Source organism: Polypterus senegalus, chromosome 6 (assembly GCF_016835505.1).
Source record: "Polypterus senegalus isolate Bchr_013 chromosome 6, ASM1683550v1, whole genome shotgun sequence".
Taxonomy (NCBI): Eukaryota; Metazoa; Chordata; class Cladistia; order Polypteriformes; family Polypteridae; genus Polypterus; species Polypterus senegalus.
Genome location: NC_053159.1, coordinates 46493361 through 46516891, shown reverse-complemented (window position 1 = coordinate 46516891; position 23531 = coordinate 46493361). Strand labels below are relative to the sequence as shown.

General features: G+C 37.4%; 1 protein-coding gene across 16 annotated transcripts in view; it reads right to left on the bottom strand.

Annotated features, from left to right (window-relative positions):
* LOC120531014 (tumor necrosis factor receptor superfamily member 14-like) overlaps positions 1-23531 on the bottom strand; it is a 174282-nt gene that overhangs the window by 30165 nt on the left and 120586 nt on the right. For 15 of the 16 annotated variants that reach the window (XM_039755943.1, XM_039755944.1, XM_039755955.1 and 12 more), the window contains one exon: positions 2259-2425. In XM_039755943.1, coding sequence (XP_039611877.1) covers positions 2259-2425 — 167 coding nt within the window. Of the gene's footprint in view, positions 1-2258; positions 2426-9673; positions 10954-23531 lie in introns of those variants that run through there. The other variant, XM_039755956.1, reaches the window with a different exon arrangement.

Genomic DNA, 23531 nt, shown 5'->3' with positions numbered 1-23531 from the left:
CATGAAAAGGTGACTGAGGGGATGAAAGCAAGAAAATACCTAAGTCACTGAATGTCCCTTGGAGTGCAGTTAAATCAGGCATTAAGAAATGGAAAGACAATTGCACAGCGGTAAATCGGCCTGCAGTACGCAGCCATAAACGTCGAGTGATTGATCAACAAAACACCATGTCTTCTGTGATGTGCAGGTGACTTAGCTCTTTCAAAAATCAAAGGCTTTTATTTAAAATACAATGCAGTGTAAACAGTTAACTTCAGATGTATTGTTATTTGAACAAGAAACAATAAAACTCTTACATGCTCTTTTCACTATGCTGCCACTCTACATGAATCTTGCTCTGTAGGCAATGTTAAATTAAAAAAACCCAGATTGTAATGGGCAAAAAGTCGACATTGTTTAGAAAAAAATAATCACATGCTGTGAGTGTGCATCTGTCTGTTATTGCAAGACACGGCAGAATATAACTGCTGAAGAAATAGAATTTCTGAAGCAAAAGTAGGATTATAAGCAAAATATATCTTGGTGTTGGAAATGATTGTGAAGAAATAACTTTGACTTCAAAAATACTGAACATATTCTATAATGCCTCCAACTGACATTGGCCTGAACACTGAAGACTGTTCTACAGTGAGTCATATACTTTTTATAATTTCCTGGTGTTCTTACTTCAGCAGTCCAACAAATATGTCCTTAAAATTTATTAAACTACTTTTAAAAGGTGTTAAGAGAATGAATTTTTCCTTGCAAGGCACGTTAATCTTAATACAAACTCTTTGCACCTCTGTTACTGATTAGCTGTAGATTCAATATATGCCATAACAGCAAAAACACGATGAGGCGCTGACCAGTTGCACGTTACTACAGAAACTGCATTTAGCATAAAATACTACCATGGCATTATATGTACTCTCACCACACTGACTCACCCATTACAATACCCAGAAAATCATCACATCTTTGTGGCTCTGTCATTTTGGTTTTTGTTTCTGATATACATTATTAATCTCCCAGGGGAAATGGTCTTTTTGTGATTTTAAACTTGCACTGTGCTCCCTTGACTTTAAAAGTTTGCCTGTATTATTCCCCCTCCCCTCTCTCTCTTTCTTATATGTGTCTTTGTTGTCAATCATCTCAGTTTTAGTAGGTTGTGGGGAATATTAATTAGATTTCAATACCATAGAATGGAAAGTGCCCTGTGATGTGTTACAAGCACTGTTTATAGGCTCAGATTGAATTCTACCACAATAAATGTACGCCAAACAGAGAGCAGTTTCTTACTTGGACAAATTTGGCTAATACTACTACACAATCAAATGTCCACGACCTGACCCATACTTTAAAAAAACATTGAATCAGAGGCATTCTTTTATTCAAACACAGATATTATTAGTAAAAGGAACTGCTACATCCTAATCATTTTAAATGCTGACTATTTTTGTCTTTTATCAATCAGACACAATCTGACCTTAAAAAGTACTATCTTCTCTAGTATAAATGCATGAAGTCACTAATACCTAAAATCAAGTTGAGGGTTATCCTTCCCTTAATCCTTAGATCTTGATAAAATTACTTTTTTTAGAAAGCAGAACAATGCACAAAACATATCAGATACAGTATGAGCTGGTTCAGATTAAATGCTAACGTATACACAATTTATGAAACATAAAGCACTGGGACATCTCATAATCTGCATTTTAATTATACAATACATACAGTCAGTTTTAAAAATGTTTGATCAAAATCAGTAATTGCTTGCTCCTTTAATTCAACACTGGGGATTCATGCTTATAGCACCTCTGTTCAGAGATACTTGTCAGCTATCTGTACCCTGCCTATTTTTCCCAAAGTAAACAAAACAAACAGACTCTTGATAATTTAAACTGTGAGGCAGTTAATGCAACACGGCAACATGCAAAACAAAGAAATTAAGTTAGGAACATAGACACGTAACTCTGTTTGGCTTGTCTTGTACCCTAGTCTGGCAGAGGTTTGAAAAATAAGCCCAGCTTTCAAAATAATACAAACAAAAATCAAAAACATGCAAGATTTTTTTTCTATTATAAGTTAGAAGTCTGCCTCTCGGATGTGCTACCACAGAATAGTACAGTATATTCTAACACAAAGAGCTTCCATGAAAATGGAAATATTACAAAATATCATAGCCCTATAAACATGTTTTACTTTTAATTTAAATGCAGAATCACTACAGCTATTTTAACCTGATGCCTAAATATAATCCTTTTTTTAAAAATAATTACCTTTGTGTATATTCTTCTTTTTCAAAAAAATGATAACTCCAATAATCAGTATAATTGCAAGAACAATTACACCAGTCACAATGGCCGCTGTATTAGAGTGTTCTGAGCACTCAGCATCCATTGCACGTGTTCCAGGGTTTTTTTCTTTTAATCCTAGAGACTTACAGCTGAAAACAAAACAAAACAATTATATTACTTCATGTCTGAAAATCTCTATCATCCTTTTAGACCTCTAAAAATACCAGTCTGTTAGCAAGAGTACATCAAGAGCAAAGCATTAATTCATTCCTAAAATGTTCTATGTATTACAATGATCAGAAAATTATTCTGACTCATAGAATTATCAGTACTGTATTTCTGCATTTATTTAACTAGAAATGATATCTGTATATAAATCATAATTATATATTTAGAGAATATGATTGACACATAAAATATTGAAACTGTTTCAACATTCACTTTCTTAAATTTAGTAACAAGTGGCACATCAGTAATGATTTTGACCAAACATTTCTTATATACGTTATATAAACAGCTATCATATTTTTAAATCCAGTACTGCAAACTACATTAACTAATAATTTTTAATTCATTAGTGCTTTGTGGAATATGGGACATGGGGCAATGATATTTTTTTTAAACTGTAATTATTTCAAATAATGTTTCCAAATTATTTCCCAGTGCCCCAATGCAGTCCCCAGGGACACTGTGCTGTAAAAATGGTTTTGTGTTTTGAAGGAGACATATAACCGAGGTCCAGACTCGCTGTAGCCATAAAAGATCCCTGGGTATCCTTCTTAAAAAGTAGGATGTTTCTCAATTTCCAGGCTAAAGTGTCCACAACAGCCTGGTCATTCTGGACCCCAACTATCCCTAACTGGATAACTATCTCCCATCACTTTACCACCTAATAGCTAATATGTGGTAAATGTACTGATGCAAAAATGGCTGCTTTCACATTATTTAATGAAAATTAATTTGCTTTTCTGCTACTGTTGTTTAGTACTTGATATTGATATTAAGATATCTTTCAATACTGTCTATCGGTAGTTGTATTCAGCAATGGAGGAAGCACTCAAACAATTTACTTAACTAAAAGAACAAATAAATAAGAAAAGATGTACTCTAATGTAGAAGTACTCCATTGACCTTCCTGCTTAAGTAAGAAAGTACTTGCTTGAAAATATACTTAAAGTATTAAAGTAAAAGTACTTGTCAAATGTACTCCCTGATTCAGCAGTATAATATGGCAGTAGGTGTGCCCACAACATTTATAATGTGTTAAATAGTAAAATAATACAGGTTGTGCCTTTTCAGTTAACAATCATGCCAATTATGCTACTTACAAAACCAGATTTACAACTCCAAGGTCCCAACAGTGTCAAAACTCAAGAGGCGCCTCCCCAAATCCTAATCCCTTCACTACCACCATTAGGAACATCACATACTGTATTTCAATAATAAATAATGTACAGGCACTGAAGTAGGAAAAAAATCCAAAATGTTATACTGGGTCAATCTGACCCTCTTTTTTTGTTTATTACAGGGTTGGCACACAAAATTTAGCAGGTAGAGCACTAAATTTTCACAGGGGACGATGCTTGATTACACTAAAAAAAACCCACAGCATTTGTGATTCCCAGTAAATATGCCTAAGAGCAACAAAGCAACAAACACAAGTGCAAACAGACATTTGTCATACAGAATGCAACGCTGAAGGTTCAGGATTTGTCTGTCAAACATGTGCCATTAGCACACATACAGAAAACCAACAAACAACACTCAGTATATACAGAACTGTGAAATAGGAGATAATAAAGTAAAACAAAATAGAAAAATAGCTCAGCATACCACTGCATATGTCTGTAATTAGCTGTTAATACTTAGCTATCTAAAATAAAACTGCACCAGGCTGATGTTTAATATCACTTAGTACAGACAGTTGTTAAACCACCAAGTTTACCTTTTGAAGAGGTGAACTTGAAGAGTTCGTATTCAGTTAAACAGGCTCAATAAAGTTTAAAGTTCTAAGATAAGGTAACCCCCATGATGATTTCTCCACTTCATATACAGCATGTACATAAATATAATTTCAATTATGATGTATACATCTCCTGTGAAGTGGCTTTACAACTCATATATGTACTAGAAAGATATTTTAAAACATAATAAAATGAAAAATAAAACACTGCTGCTCAAATTGAGAGAAAGCACAAACTTACGTAAATTAAGGGGTAACTGTATTGTGTATGCAATATACAGTTCTATCTTATATTTAGGGCCACATGAAGTCTATCATGAAGTCTAATAAATCGGTATAAACCTTTGCAGGCTGCAATTAAAATGGACAAATCTTGGTCTGAATGCAGCCTATACACCATCTCAAAGCAAAAAACTTGAAGCACCGTCTTTCCTAAACAAAATAAGGACGTATTACAATGTGCATCATACAGACCAATTTCACTTCTGAATAATGATGTTTAGATACTCTCCAAAGTCCTAGCTAGAAGGATGGAGAAAGTGCTGCCTACAGTAATATCACAAGATCAAACTGGATTTATTAAAGGCCAGCATTTAGCGTCCAATCTTCGACGCATGTTTAATGTAATATATTCACCCACAAAGTCAAATAAACCCAGAGATATTATTATCCTTGGATGCTGAAAAAGCATTTGATATGATTGAATAGAACTACCTTTTCACTACATTGGAGAAATTTGGATTTGGCCGGAGCATTTGTACATGGATCAAACTACTGAATACCAATCCAGAAGCTTCAGTTTGTATTAACAGCATTAATTCAGACTACTTTAAACTAGAACGTGGTACCAGACAAGGATGCCCCTTGTCATCACTACTTATTGCAATTGCCATTGAGCTACTGTCAGTTCACTGTCGAAATGCTTATGAGATAAAGGGGATTATCAGAGAAGGACTTGAACAGAAAATGTATCTATATGCAGATGATATGGTTTTGTATATATCAGACCCACAAAATACTGTGCCTGCAGTCCTAACAGCACTAACAGAATTTCAAAAGATTTCTGGTTACAGAATTAATTTGACGAAAAGTGTGTTCTTTCCAGTGAATTCTCAAGCACACAATATTAGATTGGACACCTTCCCTTTTATCATCACAGATCAGTTTAAATATCTAGGGGTAAACATCACAAGTAAACATAAAGCTCTTTATCAACAAAATTTATCTGTCTGTATGGAAAAAATCAAGCAAAACTTGATGGTCAACCCTTCATCTCACTTTAGCTGGAAGAATTAACATTGTTAAGATGAATATCCTCCCTAAGCTTCTCTTATTTCAAAATATTCCAATATACATCAATAAATCGTTCATTAGGAAATTAGATTCAACCATAACCACATTTATTTGGAATTCAAAACATCCACGTATCAAAAGAGGGTCCCTACAAAGGCCAAAAGCAGAAGGTGGCATGGCCCTACCTAGCTTTCAATTTTACTACTGGGTAGCAAACATAAAACATATAAAAACCTGGACATTGACACAAATAGATGAACATATGCAGGCTTGGTCTGCAATAGAAATAAAATCCTCCAGTTCCTCTTTATATTCCTTGCTTTGTGCCCCAATAAATGCAAATTATCGCCAATATACTATTAATCCAAGAGTGCTTCACTCACTCCGAATATGGAACCAATGTAGAAAGCATTTTAAGATAGATAATCTTTTATCGATGGCACCTCTGCACAAGAACAACCTTTTTCAACCCTCGTAAACATATGCAGTTTTTAATGTCTGGAAAACATTTTGGATTAAATCACTTAGAGATCTGTACATAGACAACGTCTTTGCATCCTACGAACAATTACATTATAAATTTAACTTCCCAGCAACACATTTCTTTCACTATCTTCAAATTAGAAACTTTGTTAAACAGAACCTGCCCAATTTTCCTCACCTCCCCCCTCCCTCTATGCTGGAAAATATATTGATCAGTTTCAAGGACTTAGACAGCATCTCTGCAATATATAAAACCATTTTACAGTCCCTCCCTTTCAAAGATCCAAGAGGACAATGGGAAAAGGATCTCTCCCTCAACATATCAGAAAAGGAGTGGAAGGTGGCAATACAGAGAATTCACTCGAGCTCCAAATGAGCAAAGCATACAATTATTCAACTCAAAATTATATATCAAGCACATCTGTCTCACTTAAAATTGTCCAAAATGTTTCCAGGGCAAGATCCAACTTGCGAACGCTGCAATCAAGTCCCAGCCTCACTGGGTCACATGTTTTGGGCCTGCACCAAATTAACATCATTCTGGACCAAAATCTTTAAATGCCTTTCAGACAGCCTTGATGTCACAATCCCTCCTAACCCATTAACAGCTGTGTTTGGTGTACTCCCAGATGGGCTTAAAGTGGAGAAGGACAAACAAACTGTAATTGCCTTTACTACACTACTGGCATGCAGACATATCTTGATCAACTGGAAGAATCCTAACTCTCCCCTTTTAAGTCAGAGGGTAACTCATGTTATATACTATTTGAAATTGGAAAAAATCAAATTCTTACTTAGAGGATCTGTGTAGAAATTTTTCAAAACCTGGCAGGATCTAATCAATAACATTTTAGAATAAGCTTTTAAAGCACTGAGGAAGCAGATTCTCTCCCTATTCTTTTTTTTTTCTTTTTCTTCTCCATTCATTTATATTCACTTATTAATTTATTTATTTACTTATTTTTACTAGGTTTAAGTTTTATTCTGCTGCCCATTCTCTCTTTCTCAGGGGTGGGGGTTGATTTGTTTTCAATCCTTTTCTTGTAAAACTGATCTATTTGTATGGAATGTGGTGTGAAAATTAAATAAAAAATTTGAAGCAAATAAGATTTAAATGCACAGACAAATTTGTCATTTTTTTAAGTGTCCACCAAATTAAATTCAAACACATTTTTCCACAGCAACTAAGACAGAAAAAACAAACCACAAGATGCACCGCTGAGAAAATATTTGCAGGCATTCTGTTAAACATGAATTCCAAACACCCAATTTGTTCCCTAAAATATTGGTGAAATACTGCCCAAGAAAAATTCCACATTTTACATTTTTTGCAAGGTATTTTTATTCAGTTTGTTTTTATTATGTAAGGCACTTGTATTTAAATATATATGCATATATTAAACTTTTTTAAGAAATCATTTCGTGGGATGCAAATATTTCAGAGTGTGCTGGCACCTAAAGACCAGTGGTACCAAACTTGTTCATTAGTGTATTACAATTAATGTAAGAAAACAATCTACATGAAACCAACTTTCTTCTGAGAGTGCAGTTAATGAATATACATTAAACATTTTTAAAAGGATTATACTAGTTTGTGGTAAAAAGGTGATATTTAATGAAGTGTTTTGGGTTTTTATATTTACACTAAATAAAATAAAAAGACAACTAAGGGATTTCTTCATTCAGTTTTGGTGTTATTGGGTGCATTATATCTCTTGCAGTGGTCTTGTTGTCTTCTACATTGTTGTTCATGTCTATGTTAGTGTTATTGGACTGCACCATCAATTTACTCTTTTGCAGCACAGCAACAAATGAAATGTCCGACCCATTACCAGAGGTGGGTAGTAACGAGTTACATTTACTTGAGTAACTTTTTTAAAAAATTGTACTTCTAAGAGTAGTTTTACTTCACCATACTTTTTACTTTTACTTGAGCACATTTGTGAATTAGAAACGCTACTCTTACTCCATTACATTGGCCAACACTCAACTCTACTTTTTTCCATTTATACTTTAAACTATATTTTTGCAAGAGAGAAGTTGTCAGTGGATCTACTGCATGACTGTTTCACCAATCAGACGTAGCCATGCAGTCACATGACCACACACAATTTTTTGCAGCCTGTGAGAGACTTTTAAATCATGCAGGGCTCCTGTTCACTGCTAAACGGTCACAGCTTCGCTGCAAGAACCAGATCGTCGTTCCCAAGCCTTCCTTTCACATCTTTTAACCTCATGTCTTTTCTTTGATTCCCCCATCTTTTTGTGCTGACCCATATATATACACTCTCGTCTCCTAATCACACGCCGCAGGAAGCCAATAAATCAATTGAGAATGATCGGACCCGCATGTGCAGGTGCGACTCGCTCCAACTACCTCATTAACTGCCCGCGGTCTTGCAATTGCGCCCACGGAGAGCGACACTGTTTTATTGATTTGAAAGTGGCCTTTTTTTTTTTGAAGCCGCGGACCCCGCTACACCACAAAGTGCATATGCCGTATTATACTGTCAGTGTACAGGATATCTCGTCACTGTAAGTAGTTTGCACTGTTCATGTTACCTACTGTATCGGCTTCAAAAGCTTTGTTGTGAAAAATTTAGAACTTTGTGTTATTTGTGCATCTTTATTTTGTAAAGATGTGATTTATTTTTACTCATTGTTTTATTTTATTATTTGGAAATAGCAAAATTTGCACATTATTTTATATTTTTGTCTGTCTTATTACAACATTTATAAAAAATAAATCATTTATTATGTCCAAACAGTTACTCAGTACTTGAGTATTCTTTTCACCAAGTACGTTTTTACTCTTACTTGAGTAAGTTTTTGGTGGACTACGTTTTACTTCTACTTGAGTAATATTATTTTGGAGTAACGTTACTCTTACTTGAGTACAATTTTTGGCTACTTTACCCACTTCTGCCCATTATACACCTGCTCTGATCGTGCATACCCATTCATATTTTTGTTTTTAGTTTTTTTAGTGGGTATAATTGCACAAGTTTATAATCATGCGGATCGAAGTGGGGCAGTAGTTAGTACCAGACAGCATGTTGCTGTGAATGTCTGTACTGTCGGTAAAAACTTGGACTTGCAAGCAGAGCCCCAGAGTGAGCACCCAATTCACCACGATAGTAGATCCGGCCATACATAAATGTATTAGTTTAATATTATGGTTATATATTCTGTTTTAAACAATTCCAATAATGAATTTTACACAACAATTAATGCATTGTAATTTAAATGTGTTACTGTATTGTATTTGTATGATGAACAAGAAAATGATCAATGATAGAGTTCTCCTTCGCCGATGATAATGTAGCTCTAAATAGAACAGAAAATCATCACATCCATGGGCTGCACCTGCTTTTTTCATTTCGACATTTCAGACTTGCGTTGTGGTCCCTTCAACCCACAGCTTGTCTGTCATTTCTTCCTCTCTTCCCCTTTCTTATATCAGAGTTCGTACACATTTTTACAAAAAAAAATTCCATGACTATTCTAAGGCAAATTTCCATGACCATATGTTCTCTGATATTTCTGTGTAAATTTGAAAAACAGTAATAAAAATTCATGTCAAATTTACCAAAATATTGTTAAACTAAAATAATGACAAGATATGTGGTTTCATACAAAATTAAAGATTTATTTAAATATTGCTGACACTCCAGGAAAATGTAAACCCTGAAAAACATTATGTAGCCCTAATTAACATAAATGACTGGAAGGCAACAATAAATAAAAAAAAAAAAGAAATCCAAATAAGTAAAAATGTTCAGTAACACTGATATTAACTTCAGAAGCAGTGGTATCAGGGTGGAAACTATTCATTGGAATAAAAGATTTATGTTAACAAATGACAGCCTTCTTTCTTTGAATCCCGCGAAAACCATCCATACAAAGTTCATTGTTTCATTTCTGCAAGTTTTTCATCAATATGCTTTTCAATATTCATCAAAAATACTTTCTTTTCCTTTGAAGTTTGCCGCAAACTGTTGCATTTAGTGATGAAGGTCAGATTGCTTGTAGCTTCTGCTTTCTCAGCATATTCATCAGCTGATTTCTCAAGGGGGCAAATGTCAGTCTCCACCCTAGCCCTCTTCATTTTCAATTCATGCAGCTCACTTTGAGGGTCTTCTGCTTCAACTGAACACCTTGCTGTTCTTTCTCTTCTCCTCATTCAGGTAGGCATAGTATAATACTTCTGTCTGGCTCCTGCAGCTGAAAGGGGCAGCTCTTTTGTTATCACCACCTTGGTTACGCCCCCAACAACAATGAGCATCTGAGCCACCAGAGACCTCTCCTTCTGATTCACCACAATCAGTTCTTTGTTAATGGAAAACCCTTGCTCCATGCTGGCCTGTGCAATGAGACAAGACCAGTAGAATCTTGACCACATTCCACACTCTGGAAAATGATGGTTTTGTCCCCTTTGGCTCATACAACAGGATGTCCACTTGATCTATTTTGGGGTCAAATTCCATAAAGTTTGCCTGAAGAGCTTCCAAATCACAGAACTCCCTAAACTCTCTATAAGAACATCATCACACATTGCCTCATCTATGTGTTTAGCTTCAACAAGTATGTGCAGCATTCTTTTCAACTGATGGGCACATAGCTCCTTAGATTCAGCCATGCATCTTGGGTCAAGGCACTTCATGCCTCTCACTAATGTGTGATGCACTGGTGCCTTTTTCAACAAATTCTCAAGAAGTGTTATCAATAGCATCTTGCAGTCTATCTTCATCTGTAGTATCTGCCTTTCTGAAATGATTTTGGAAGACCTCACTTGTTTCAGTGTGGCCTCTGCTACAAATCCAATGTCATTCTTACAATTGTCCTTGTGCAAATTGCTGTCCTGAAAAGGAACATGGTGCTTCAGTGTGGTTAAAGCTTCTTCCGGGTGCTTTTCCTTTAGGAATCGTCCCATAAGCCCTGTAAGCAATTTAAATGAAGAGACTTTATTTTCAAGTTTTATCATTGATAATTTGGAAATTTACAAGTCATATTTCCTTGTTTCATTTAAACAGACACAAATAAGTGATTACACATTCTTAGCTTAGATGATACAAGTATGCCAGTGGTTCTTTTCACAGTAAGTACCACCATTATGACTGGCAGTAAAGTACAGTAGCGCAGTCATATTTAACTATATATACAGTTTACACAGGAGGTTAATTTATTCCTAATATGTACTGTACTATTTTATATATTCTAATGATTGTTTCATTTTTTGACAAAAAAAGTCTGAGACTCCCGGCGTACTACTACACCTTATTAGCGTATTACATTTTGTTCTAGATTAACTGACATGAAATGGAAAGAAATTAATGTAAAACACTGGCCGGTACACCATTAATATGATAGTATATAATATTATTAGTATACAGATAAATGCTTACCTTTAATCAGTTTGTACATGTCCTGAGAGAGGAAGGGTAGCATGGGTTTCTCTGTTTGATATATGGTGAGGAAGGTGGTGATTTCTCTTGCAATGATGTTAAATATCCCCATTTTCACTGTAAAGAGAGGATCAGCACAGCAGTTCTTCACCTCTTCATAGGACCACTTTTGGATTGGGTAGTTCACCTCGCTCTACCATCTCAACATAGTGTTTGACATGTGGCCAGAGCAGCATTCTTCTTTCTGATATGCTGACATTCTCTATCCACTGGGCATCCTACATTTGGTCGCTGTCATGAAATCTTTGTGACGAGCAGGGCAATCATGTAACAACCAATACAAGCTTAAGAGTTTGTGTTCAACTTCCCAGTCGGTGGATTAGCATCTATCTCTGAATGAATAATGCAATATGCGCAAACCCACACGAACCACTGTTAATTAGCGAGAATCATAGCCTGAAATAACTGGCTTGTGTCTTCACACAACTTGTAAGAATAGTGAGAATTTGCCACCTTTAGCACCCACAATACATCTGCAGTTAAGGCTTTGTTTCTGGACACAGCGGTCTAAAATTTGCCCTTGTTTGAACGTGGATGAGAGGCAATTACTGCAGCTGGCAGCAGGTGTCAGGTTGGAGACTTGGGGGAAAAAGCCAGTCATGGAGTTGAGAGATGATTCACGTGCAGCAACAGCCTGGTGCTTAGCCCCCTTTGCATGGCTAGTTAGCGCTACCTCTCCCATGTTCAATATGTCAAGCATTTTAATACAGAATCGACATTTTGCAAATCCCGGGTCCTGGTCTTTCTCAAGCAACCCCTTATACTTATCCAAGTGAAGCCATGCATTGTTAAGTCAGCATTTACTAGGCATTTTGGTACTGAATCTCCTGTGTGCCCAAAAGTAGAAAATTGCATTTCTGGCGCTCACCACATGCAGCGTGCCGATTTACTACAGACCTGTGCAAAAATGCAAGTTGTTAACGTATAAAGACGTTTCTCGCTCAATCTTAAAGGAACCATTTACTTCATTATACAGATGTGTCAATCAGATTTCCATGTATTTTCCATAACTTTCTTTGTTTATTTAGTTCTCCAAAATTTTTCAAGATCTGGAAATTGCTCTTTTCAAATTCGGCGACTTTTCCAGGTTTTTCATGACCATACGAACCCTGTTATATGTACCTTCACTGTCAGTCTTCTCAGTTTCATTGTTTTATTGGTTGTGAGATAGAATGCTTTTTTAATTTTAGTGTCACAAAAACGAAAGTTCTTTGCAATGCATCAACGGCATTATTTCAGATACTGTAATACCATCAATGGAATGAATAAGAGAGCGCGGCTTATCACTAGATAAAGAATTTGCACTTGGACAAACTTGCTTAATTCGATTATGTGTGGCAGACATGTCTGTAAGCCATAGTTAAGAAACATTCCTCTAAATGAAAAAGAATGATGACATCATTCGTGCACTTTAGGACTCCTGTTGGCGCTCTACCAAATCGATTAGTTTGTGCTCATGAATCGATTCCTATGATTTACGGAAAAGAGTCTTTCAGAAAGAACAAACCATCCATGTGACTATAAAATGGAACACTTCACATTGTAAAACTGTAGTGGGGTGAAAGTCAAAAATATCCACTTAAGTATCTACTTAAGTAAAGTCCACATATGTAAAAAATGTACTTAACTATAGTAACAAAGTAATTGTAATTTGTAACTTTCCACCACTGGTTGTACTGTATGAAAAAATAATATGTTGATCTTCATTTTGTGTGATTTTTTTAAAGGCCTTATTCAGCTGCCATTTTATCATCTCTGGTGCTGGTACAGAAATTAAAACAATGAGTAATGGAAGCCTTAATTAAACTGAATCGTATATTGCAAAAGGTATCTTCAACATGTAAAGAATGTAATAAGATAGCTGTAGGCAGTGTAAGAATTAAATATTAAAGGCTAATGCCCATACCTTTTCTTTAAAGTAATCTGAAAGGACACCAATATTTACAAAAGTGAGGTTTAGGAATATGGCAAGCAAATAAGAGATGGACACTCCTGTGGCCAGATGGCCAAATATTTCTTAGGTCATAAGATAAGGGTGGAAAGGAAATCATGTCCATCAGGAAATTATTTATGCCCGTTAACACTACCAAAGCTTACGAGAAAACTCGTAAATCCGGCCCACCTTAAATCCGCTCGCATGTCTCCAATCAGCATCTTTTGTCTTGTAAATGTGTTGATAATCCCAAGCAGCAAGCAGCAAGCAGCAAGCAGCCTGCTATACCACCCCCCCCCACTGACAGAGAAACTGCAAAAACGTCTCCCAACTGAAGCCTTGCAGGGAGTCAAGCACCTAGGCTAAAAAAAGTCTACCGTTATTTGTAACACATGCATTTCACGTGTGTTCTGTGTCTACAAAGATCTATGTAAGTGTAGGATGACAGAAATGTTGAAAACATACCTAAAAGACAAACTTTTTCCATGTTTTAGTGCTAATGACAAAATGTAGACATGAAGTATATAATGTGTGAAGGCTGTCCAAATTTCAAATAAGCACTTTCACAAAAGATACAAAGAAATCAGGTTAGTGTGGCATGTTATTGTGACTTCTTTGATAGTACAGCGGTTAAAGTTGCTGACTCCTATGCAGAAGGTACCGGGTTCGAGTCTTAACATGTCCCAAAATAAATGTTTTGTGAATTGAGCTGCTCTTATTGTTACTATTATACAATAAAAACATACATTTGATTTGAGTCTGTAACCACCGCTGTAAATGTATGGTACTTGTAAAGGTTAGCATTTTTTTAATTCAGTTTTATGCTCTCTCGCATTCACGCTTGCCCCGATCTGACACTGCTGTTTTCAAATAAAGACGAGCTATAACAGAGATGAACTCAGATCGAAGAAAGAGAACAGAAGCTTTCCCTGCAAGAAACATCCACTCACATATAAAAACAATGCAGCTGCACCAGGCATAAAGGCAAAAAGATGGCACCGTCTGGATGCAGGACAAGGTCTGGTGTCATCCTGCCAATCAGTCTGCCCCACACCTGTCCTTCAAAGAAACAGCATGGCTTACAGAGCTCGCCAATGTATCGTGCAAACTCCTGTTTGTGATTATGTTTTGTGATGGTCTTTACATAAGAAGCATTTGTCCATCCATCCATCATCCAACACGCTATATCCTAACTACAGGGTCACGGGAGTCTGCTGGAGCAAATCCCAGCCAACACAAGGCGCAAGGCAGGAAACAAACACCAGGCAGGGCGCCAGCCCACTGCAGAGAACCATTTATATGTTACTTATATAAAAGCCAGGTTAAATGTTATTTACCTTGATTTATTTACTTATCTTTCTACAGCGTAAAGTCACAAGTAGACTACAGAGCTTCCTCTGTTTGATCGACAAGGGCATGCTCACAAATTACACGTGTAATGCCACGAAAAATGGCTGCTAACACTTTAGTACATGAGCAATGGTACGAGAATGCACTTAGACTTCTTTTTGGGCACATACACCATCTAGATCTAAACACGAGCTCTGTAAGCCGTGCTTTTTCTTTGAAGGACAGGTGTGGGGCAGACTGGTTGGCAGGATGACGCCTGACCTCGTTCTGCATCCAAACAGTGCCATCTTTCGCCTTTACGCCTGGTGCAGCTGCGTTGTTCTTATATGTGAGTGGACGTTTCTTGTGGGGAGGGCTTCTGTTTTCTTTCTCCGATCTGAGTTCACTTCTGTTATAGCAAGTCTTTATTTGAAAACAGCAGTGTCAGATCAGGGCGAGCGTGAACGCGACTGAGAGAATACAACTGAATAAAAAAAAACGCTAACCTTTACAAGTACCATACATTTACGATGGCTGATACAGACTCAAATCAAATGTATGCTTTTATTGTATAATAGTAACAATAAGAACAGCTCACTACTCAAAACGTTTATTTTGGGACACGTTAAGACTCTCTGATAAACAAGGTTTTAATTGGGAGAGGTTTTTGCAGTTTCTCCGTTTGGGGGGTTTATAGCAGGCTGCTTGCTGCTTGGGATTATCGACACATTTACAAGACAAAAGATGATGAACGGAGAGGTGCGAGTGGATTTAAGGTGGGCTGGATTTACGAGTTTTCTCGTAAGCTTTGGTAATTTCTGGTGAAATTTGCAGACTGGTGCATGCCCCTCTGGTAGATGGCCAGCTGGGTCCTGGCAAGGCTCTGGAGTGTATAAAGCTCCAGTTGTACTGCCTAGGCATCGATGGACAAGTTAGGAGCTAATGTTTGATCCATCCTGAGTGCCAATTACATTAGATACCCCGACAAAAGAATAGCTCTTGTCCATCCGCGATGTTCATTTTAAAAGAATGGGAGTCAGTGTTGTCATACCCCTTAAGCTTTTGGCCCCTGGGCAAAAATACATTTTATTTCTCATTATTTGTAATACTTGATACCCTAAGGCCATTCATGTTTGGGTTGCTAATTCAAAGACTACAGCTAGAGAATTGTGGAAGTCATACGCAGAAGGGCATTCAAAAAGAGCCACATGCATTCACAAATTTTTTTTGCCCGTTGTGGTGCTGTATTAAGAGGTATTAAGAGGAGTCAAAGAATGCTGGGAGGCACAGCCAAAACCTTAAACTAATATTAATATGTTGTGCAGCTGCCTTATTGCTTTGTGAAAAATGTACCACAAGTTTCAGAACATTCCAAAAGAAATTTCAGGGGGCACAGGCCAGATTATAGGACCATGGGACCACATTCTGTGAATTCCAACCAAGGGATGAAGTTATGGTACTCCTATATCACTGGCACTCTTAGCTCTCAGGATCCTATGAGGTTAAAGAACAAATGGATCTGGTAGATCTGGTATGACAACATAACTGGCATTCCCAGGAACATGTCCATCATGTCCATCATGTTCTGCTAAAGTCCTGGTCCTGGTGTGATCCTGATGAATCAGTAGATATGATAGGTCAGAGACTTGCATTAATCACCAAAAATTCTGACATAAACCTAAGACACAAACCTTTTCTGAACCAAAAAAAGCCACAATTTTTCCACTATCTCCAAATTAGAAACTTTGCTAAACAAAACTAGCCCAGTTTTCCTCACCTCCCACCTATTTCTATTCCAGAAGAGATACTGATCAATCTTAAGGACTCAGATGGCATTTTTGTAATATATAAAAACATTGTAAAGTCCCTTCCTTTCAAAGATCTCAGAGCACAGTGGGAAAAGGATCTCTTACTCAACATTTCAGAAATGGAGTGGAAGGCAGTCATACACAGAATTCACTCTAGCTCCATATGTGGAAAACATTAAATTTATCAAGCACATCTATCTCGTTTAAAATTGTCCAAAATGTTTCCAGGGCAAGATCCAACCTGTGAATGTTGCAATTGTGCCTAGCTTCACTGGGCCACATGTTTTGGGTGTGTACCAAATTAACACCATTCTGGACAAAACATTTTAAATGACTATCTAGCTGCCTTGGTGTCACAATTCCTCCTAATCCATTAACAGCCGAGTTTGTTGTACTCCCAGATGGGCTTAAAGTGGAGAACGACAAACTGTAATTGCAATTACTTCACTACTAGCATATAGAGTTGTCTTGTTCAACTGGAAGAATCCTAACCCACCTCTTCTAAGTCAGTGGGTAATTGATGTTACATACTATTTAAAATTGGAAAAAATCAAATTCTCAGAGGATCTATTAAAAACTTGTTTAAAACTTCTCCCAGCTCATGCCTTGATTGATTATCTGGGAGTGAAGTGGAGTTTTAGAGTGAAAATAATAGATCATTATTTGGAATACACGTATTTCACGTGTGTTCCGTTTCTACAGTAATCCGTGTAAACACATTTTTAAAACAGAAACGTTTTTCATATTGTAGTAGTAAATGACAAAATGTAGGCATAAACTATATAATGTATGAAGCCTGAAGTCCAAATATCAAATTAACAGCTTCACAAATATACAAATATAACAGAACAAGTGTGCCTTTATTCAAAAATATAACTGCAGGAAAAAAAGCCACCTTAGCATGCCACATTGACACATACGTATCTCAACTGCCATAGTAGCGTAATGGTATCAGCTGCTGATTAGTAATCAAAAGGTCATGAGTTCGATCCTGCACGATTCTCTTTTGAAAAGTAAACTGCTCTTATTCTTACTATTTTAAAATAAAAACATTTGATTTCAGTGTGTAACAGCCAGTGTAATTTATGATACTTGTAAAGGTTAGTTTTTTTTTTTTATTCACATTTCATTCTCTCAGTCGTGTTCAAGATCCTTCCCTACCTCCCCCCCCTCAATCTGAAGACGTGCTGTAGCTCTGCAGCGTACTTGTGACTGCATTCTCGTACCAATGCTTTTGCGAACTGCAGTGCCTGCGTGCACTTTTCGTGGTATTACACGTCTATTTTTTTTTTAACATACCCGTGTTGCTCAAACACAGGAACATCTGTTGGTGTACAAGTATAACAAAACAAGTGCACTTTTATTCTAGACTATAAGTCAAGAAAAAATAAAGCAAGTTACAGTAGGCGGTTGATACGACAGCTTGCGTGGGGCAATGCTAAGAACTGCTGATTTCCAATCCGTGCTATATAAAATCATCCCATTCAAATATTAACAATTCCCACACACCCTTCCAACATTTACGACATGTGTACTTGTTGCAGTGTACACACCTCTCTGTGCTATGGTTCCTATTACACTGAATGAGCACCTGACACTGTACTTTCTTCCCTATATAAATAACATTTGAGCTATAGCGCGTCTCCAAATAAATCACATTTGCGCTATAGCACGTCTTTATGTGAAAACAGCATTGTCAGATGGGGGGGATCGTGAACGCGACTGAGAGAATGGAACTGAATTAAAAAAAAAGCTAACCTTTACAATTATCATGCATTTACACTGGCTCTTACAGACTGACTGAAATCAAATTATGTTTTTATTCTAAAATAGTACAGTACATGCAATATTATTTGAAAACGAACAACGTCAGATCGGGTTTGAATACATGCTGACGCTCTTACAGAAGGCGTCAGCTTATTCAGTGCAGCAGTTTCAACGCACAGTACATGCAATATTATCTGAAACTGAACAGCGTCAGATCGGGTTTGAATATGTTCGTTTTCAAATAATATTGCATTAGTGCAATGATGTTTTTACATATATTGTCTATTTCATTCATCTTGCGGTTTGTAATCAGTGGCCGCGTGTTTTTTTCCTGATCTTGCCAGTTCGCACATGTTGCTGTATGGTGGTGTTTCTTTTGTACTCCAGGACACGCAGAGGACAGAATAGTACAGAGCAGTAAGTTCAGCGCTATATGCAATCAGACAGACAGACAGGCAGAGAAGGCATTAGATATAAAAATAAACAGGGAAGGCACTGTATAATAGATATATAAAAACAGCCAAGGGGATAGATATATAGATAAGTAGGAAGGAAAGGCACTATACAATCCCTGAGAAAAGTCTTGTCGCTTGTGTACAAATTGACCTGAAGTGCCGCTAAAATATATTTCTAATCAAGATTTTGTTACAAGAAATGGGTCATTTTAATCCCATCAGCTTGTAATAATGTTTCAGTGCAAAACGAAACTGACAAAAAGTATTCTAATATTCACAGCTTGGCAAAGCGCATTGAGTCAATTTTTGGCAAGACATAAAGTGTTGTCGCCTTGTTATATGAGCTTCACCTGTGACTAATAATGGATCAATTAGGTCTCAGGTGTGTATAAAAAGAACCCCAGTACACTAGACCTTCACATCAACTGCAACTAGACCTCTGCAAACATGCCTAAGATTCACCCTGAGACTAAAGTGTTGATTATCAAGAGGCTGAAGACCAAATCCACTGCTGATGTGGCAAACACCTTCAATGTGTCTCAGCGTCAAGTTCAGAGGATAAAAAAAAGATCTGAAGAGACTGGAGACGTTTTTGACAAGCCCAGGTCAGGAAGACCCCGCAAGACAACTGCTCGAGAGGACCGTTTGTTGGCTGGAAAATCCAAGGCCAGCCCATTTTCCACTGCAGCAGAGCTCCACGAGACCTAGTCACCTGAAGTCCCTGTGTCAACCAGAACAGTTTGTCGGATTCTGTCTCGAAATGGCCTCCATGGTCGAATCAGTGCCCATAAGCCAGCACTAAAAAAAAGACAATTGAAAAACCATGTGGCATTTGCCAAGGCCCACAACCTGCTAAAAGGATGGACGCTAGAAAAGTGGCAGAAGGTGGATTTTTCAGATGAATCTTCTGTTGAATTACACCACAGTCACCGCAAATATTGCAGGAGACCTACTGGAACCCGCATGGAGCTGAGATTTACCCAGAAAACAGTGAGGTTTGGTGGAGGCAAAATCATGGTCTGGGGTTACATCCAGCATTTGGGGGTATGCGAGGGATCTGCAGGGTGGAAGGCAACATCAATAGTCTAAAATACCAAGAAATCTTAGCTACCTCTTATATTCCCAGACATAAAAAAGGCCAAATTCTGCAGCAGGATGGTGCTCCATCGCATACTTCCATCTCCACATCAAAGTTCCTTAAAGCGAAGAAGATCAAGATGCTCCAGGATTGGCCAGCCCAGTCACCAGACATGAACATCATTGAGCATATGTGGGGTAGGATGAAAGTGAAAGACGAAACCAAAGAATATCGATGAACTCTGGGAGGCATGCAAGACTGTTTTCTTTGCCATTCCTGATGACTTCATCAATAAATTGTATGAATCCTTGCCAAACCGCATGGATGCTGTCCTTCAAGCTCATGGAAGTCATACAAGATATTAAATTTGGATCTCACAGTACCACTACTTAATTTGCTGACATATTTTTGGATTTGCAGTAAAGTTGTTCATTTTCTGTATAGGCGACAAAACCTTTGTCTTGCCCAAATTTGATCTTTCTGTCTTGAGTAAATGATAAATCTTTTTTCAGTGAAACTAATTTATTTTAGTGCATTAAACATCATTTGGGAGGGCTTTAGCTTTTCATATGAGCTATTTCTAACACCAGTTGACTAATTAAGTCAGGTAATAGCAGGAGTTTCTACAAAATAGAGAAGCGACAAGACTTTTGTCAGGGACTGTATGATAGGCAGAGAGGGAAGCTCCTATAGAATAATAAAATTCCTGTTATTACTATATAGATAGACAAGGAGTTCAGACAGGCAGAACGGCGAAGGTTATTTATTTGTTTTTAACTATTTTAGAATAAAAACATAATTTGATTTCAGTCAGTCTGTAAAAGCCAGTGTAAATGCATGATAATTGTAAAGGTTAGCTTTTTTTTTTAACTCAGTTCCATTCTCTCACATAAAGACATGCTATAGCTCAAATGTGATTTATTTAGAGACGCTATATAGCTCAAATGTTATTTATATAGGGAAGAAAGTACAGTGTCAGGTGCTCATTCAGTGTAATAGAAACCATAGCACAGAGAGGTGTGTACACTGCAACAAGTACACATGTCGTAAATGTTGGAAGGGTGTGTGGGAACTGTTAATATTTGAATGAGATGATTTTATATAGCACGGATCGGAAATCAGCAGTTCTTAGCATTGCCCCATGCAAGCTGTCATATCAACCGCCTACTGTAACTTGCTTTATTTTTTCTTCACTTATAGTCTAGAATAAAAGTGCACTTGTTTTGTTATACTTGTATACCAACAGATGTTCCTGTGTTTGAGTGACACGGGCATGCTCAAAAAAATAGACGTGTAATACCACGAAAAGTGCACGCAGGCACTGCAGTTCGCAAAAGCATTGGTACGAGAATGCAGTCACAAGTACGCTGCAGAGCTCCAGCGTGTCCTCAGATGTGGGGGGGGTTAGGGGGTCGGGGAGGTAGGGAAGGATCTTGAACAAGACCGAGAGAATGAAAAGTGAACAATAAAAAAAAAAACTAACCTTTACAAGTATCATAAATTACACTGGCTGTTACACACTAAAATCAAATGTATGTTTTTATTTGAAAATAGTAAGAATAAGAGCAGTTTACTTTTCAAAAGAGAATTGTGCGAGATCGAACTCATGACCTTTTGATTACTAGTCAGCAGCTGATACCATTACGCTACCATGGCAGTTGAGATACATATATGTCAATGTGGCATGCTAAGGTGGCTTTTTTTCCTGCAGTTATATTTTTGAATAAAAGCATACTTGTTCTGTTATATTTGTACCTTTTGTGAAGCTGTTAATTTGATATTTGGACTTCAGGCTTCATACATTATATAGTTTATGCCTACATTTTGTCATTTACTACTACAATATGAAAAACGTTTCTGTTTTAAAAATGTGTTTACACGGATTACTGTAGAAACGGAACACACGTGAAATGCGTGTGTTCCAAACAACGATCTATTATTTCCACTCTAAAACTCCACTTCACTCCCAGAAAATCAATCAAGGCATGAGCTGGGAGAAGTTTGTGCACTTTCTACGTCGGTGGGGGGATGGAATAGCCGGCTACTTGGAACTTTTCTTTATCAGCACATTTAGATTAACAAAAGACGCTGGCAGAGAGGTGAGAACGGTTTTAAGAAGCAATTTAAGGTGGGACGGATCTACGAGTTTTTTCATAGGCACTGGTAATTCTAGTGTTAACAGGCATCACAACGAAAAGGACTCAGAATGTGGCAGTGTGGAACAGTCAGGCAGAACAGGCATTCCGTGGTATAAAGAAGGACCTAATTTTTGCACCAATTCTTGCTTCTTCTAACCTTTTATCACCTTTTTTTCTCCAATTAAATGCACCAGGGAATGCCTTTGGAGCCACGCTGACTCAGATTGTTCATAATCTGGAAAGTGATTGACTGGGAAACAAGGTATGCTACAGTGGACAGAGAACTTTTGCTATTAAGTGGGCTGATGCACTATGCTAACACTGGCCTAAATGGGGGCTCAGTGTAAAACATGTGAATATGGTCAATGCTTTATGAGGACTAGTGTCTGTAGACACAGAGGGGTTGGAAAAAAGGGCAGCATTTGGGCCTAAGTGATGTTTCTGCTCCTTTCACAGGAAAGAGGAAGTTCCATACTAGGAGCCCATTACATCTACTCATTCAAGTCTCCTTCCTTCCAGCCCAAGAACAAAAGATCACCCGTGGACCGGAAATCCAGTGTCATGTGACCACAGCATCCTGAAGGAAGCAAAGCTGTAGTGATATTACACAACCATAGAGGAGGTAGGAATTCTACTTCCATCATTGTGTCATTAACAATAGAATCCCTGAAGGCTATGAAAAAAATCGTAATCACAGACAACCTTAAATTCCTTCGTACCTCTCCATCAGTGTTTTTTGTTTTGTAAGCGTGTTGATCAGCACAAGCAGCAAGTACACTGCTATCCCATCCAGCCCCCAAACCACCCTCCCAACTGCAGAAAGGGCAAAAAATTCATACACGTTCTTGGATGGTGCAGAGGTTAGAACTGCTGCCTTATAACCAAAAGTACATGAGCAATTCACCACGCTAGTGTTTAGATCTGGCAGTGCCATGCTCACGCCATGCTATGCACCCAAAAAGAAGAAGCTTTTGATTTCAGTCTGTAACAGCCGGTGTAAAGTTTTACGACCTGTAAAAGATATCTCTGAAGGGATAAGCAGACATACAAACGTTGGTGAATCATGTCTTCTTGGTAACTTGTTGTCATTTTAATGTTTTGTTATTCAGTTTTATTCTTGAATAAAATCACACTTGTTTCATTATACCTTTGCGAAAGTGTTTATTTTATATTCCAGTAACCGCTTGAATGAGATCAAATCTGTCTCTGCCTCTCTCGCGCATACACACACATATTCATACATGAAAACATCACTATTTGAAAACGCTATACCATTTGAACATGAGTTGTCATTTGAACATGTTTTTTTTCCCCGATCTTTCCTGAACTCTGCATTATGGTGCATGTTACTGAGTATGCAGGCAGATGACTTCTTTTTGAGCGCATACACCGTCAGCATGGCACTGCCAGATCTAAACTCTACAGTGGCGAATTGCTCACGTACTAAAGTGACTATAGCTTCAGATGGAAATCCTATAATACTTATAATGCCTAGCAGAGTTGTGTTGCAGTGAAGCAGTCTATTAGCCCGTGAAAGTGCTGT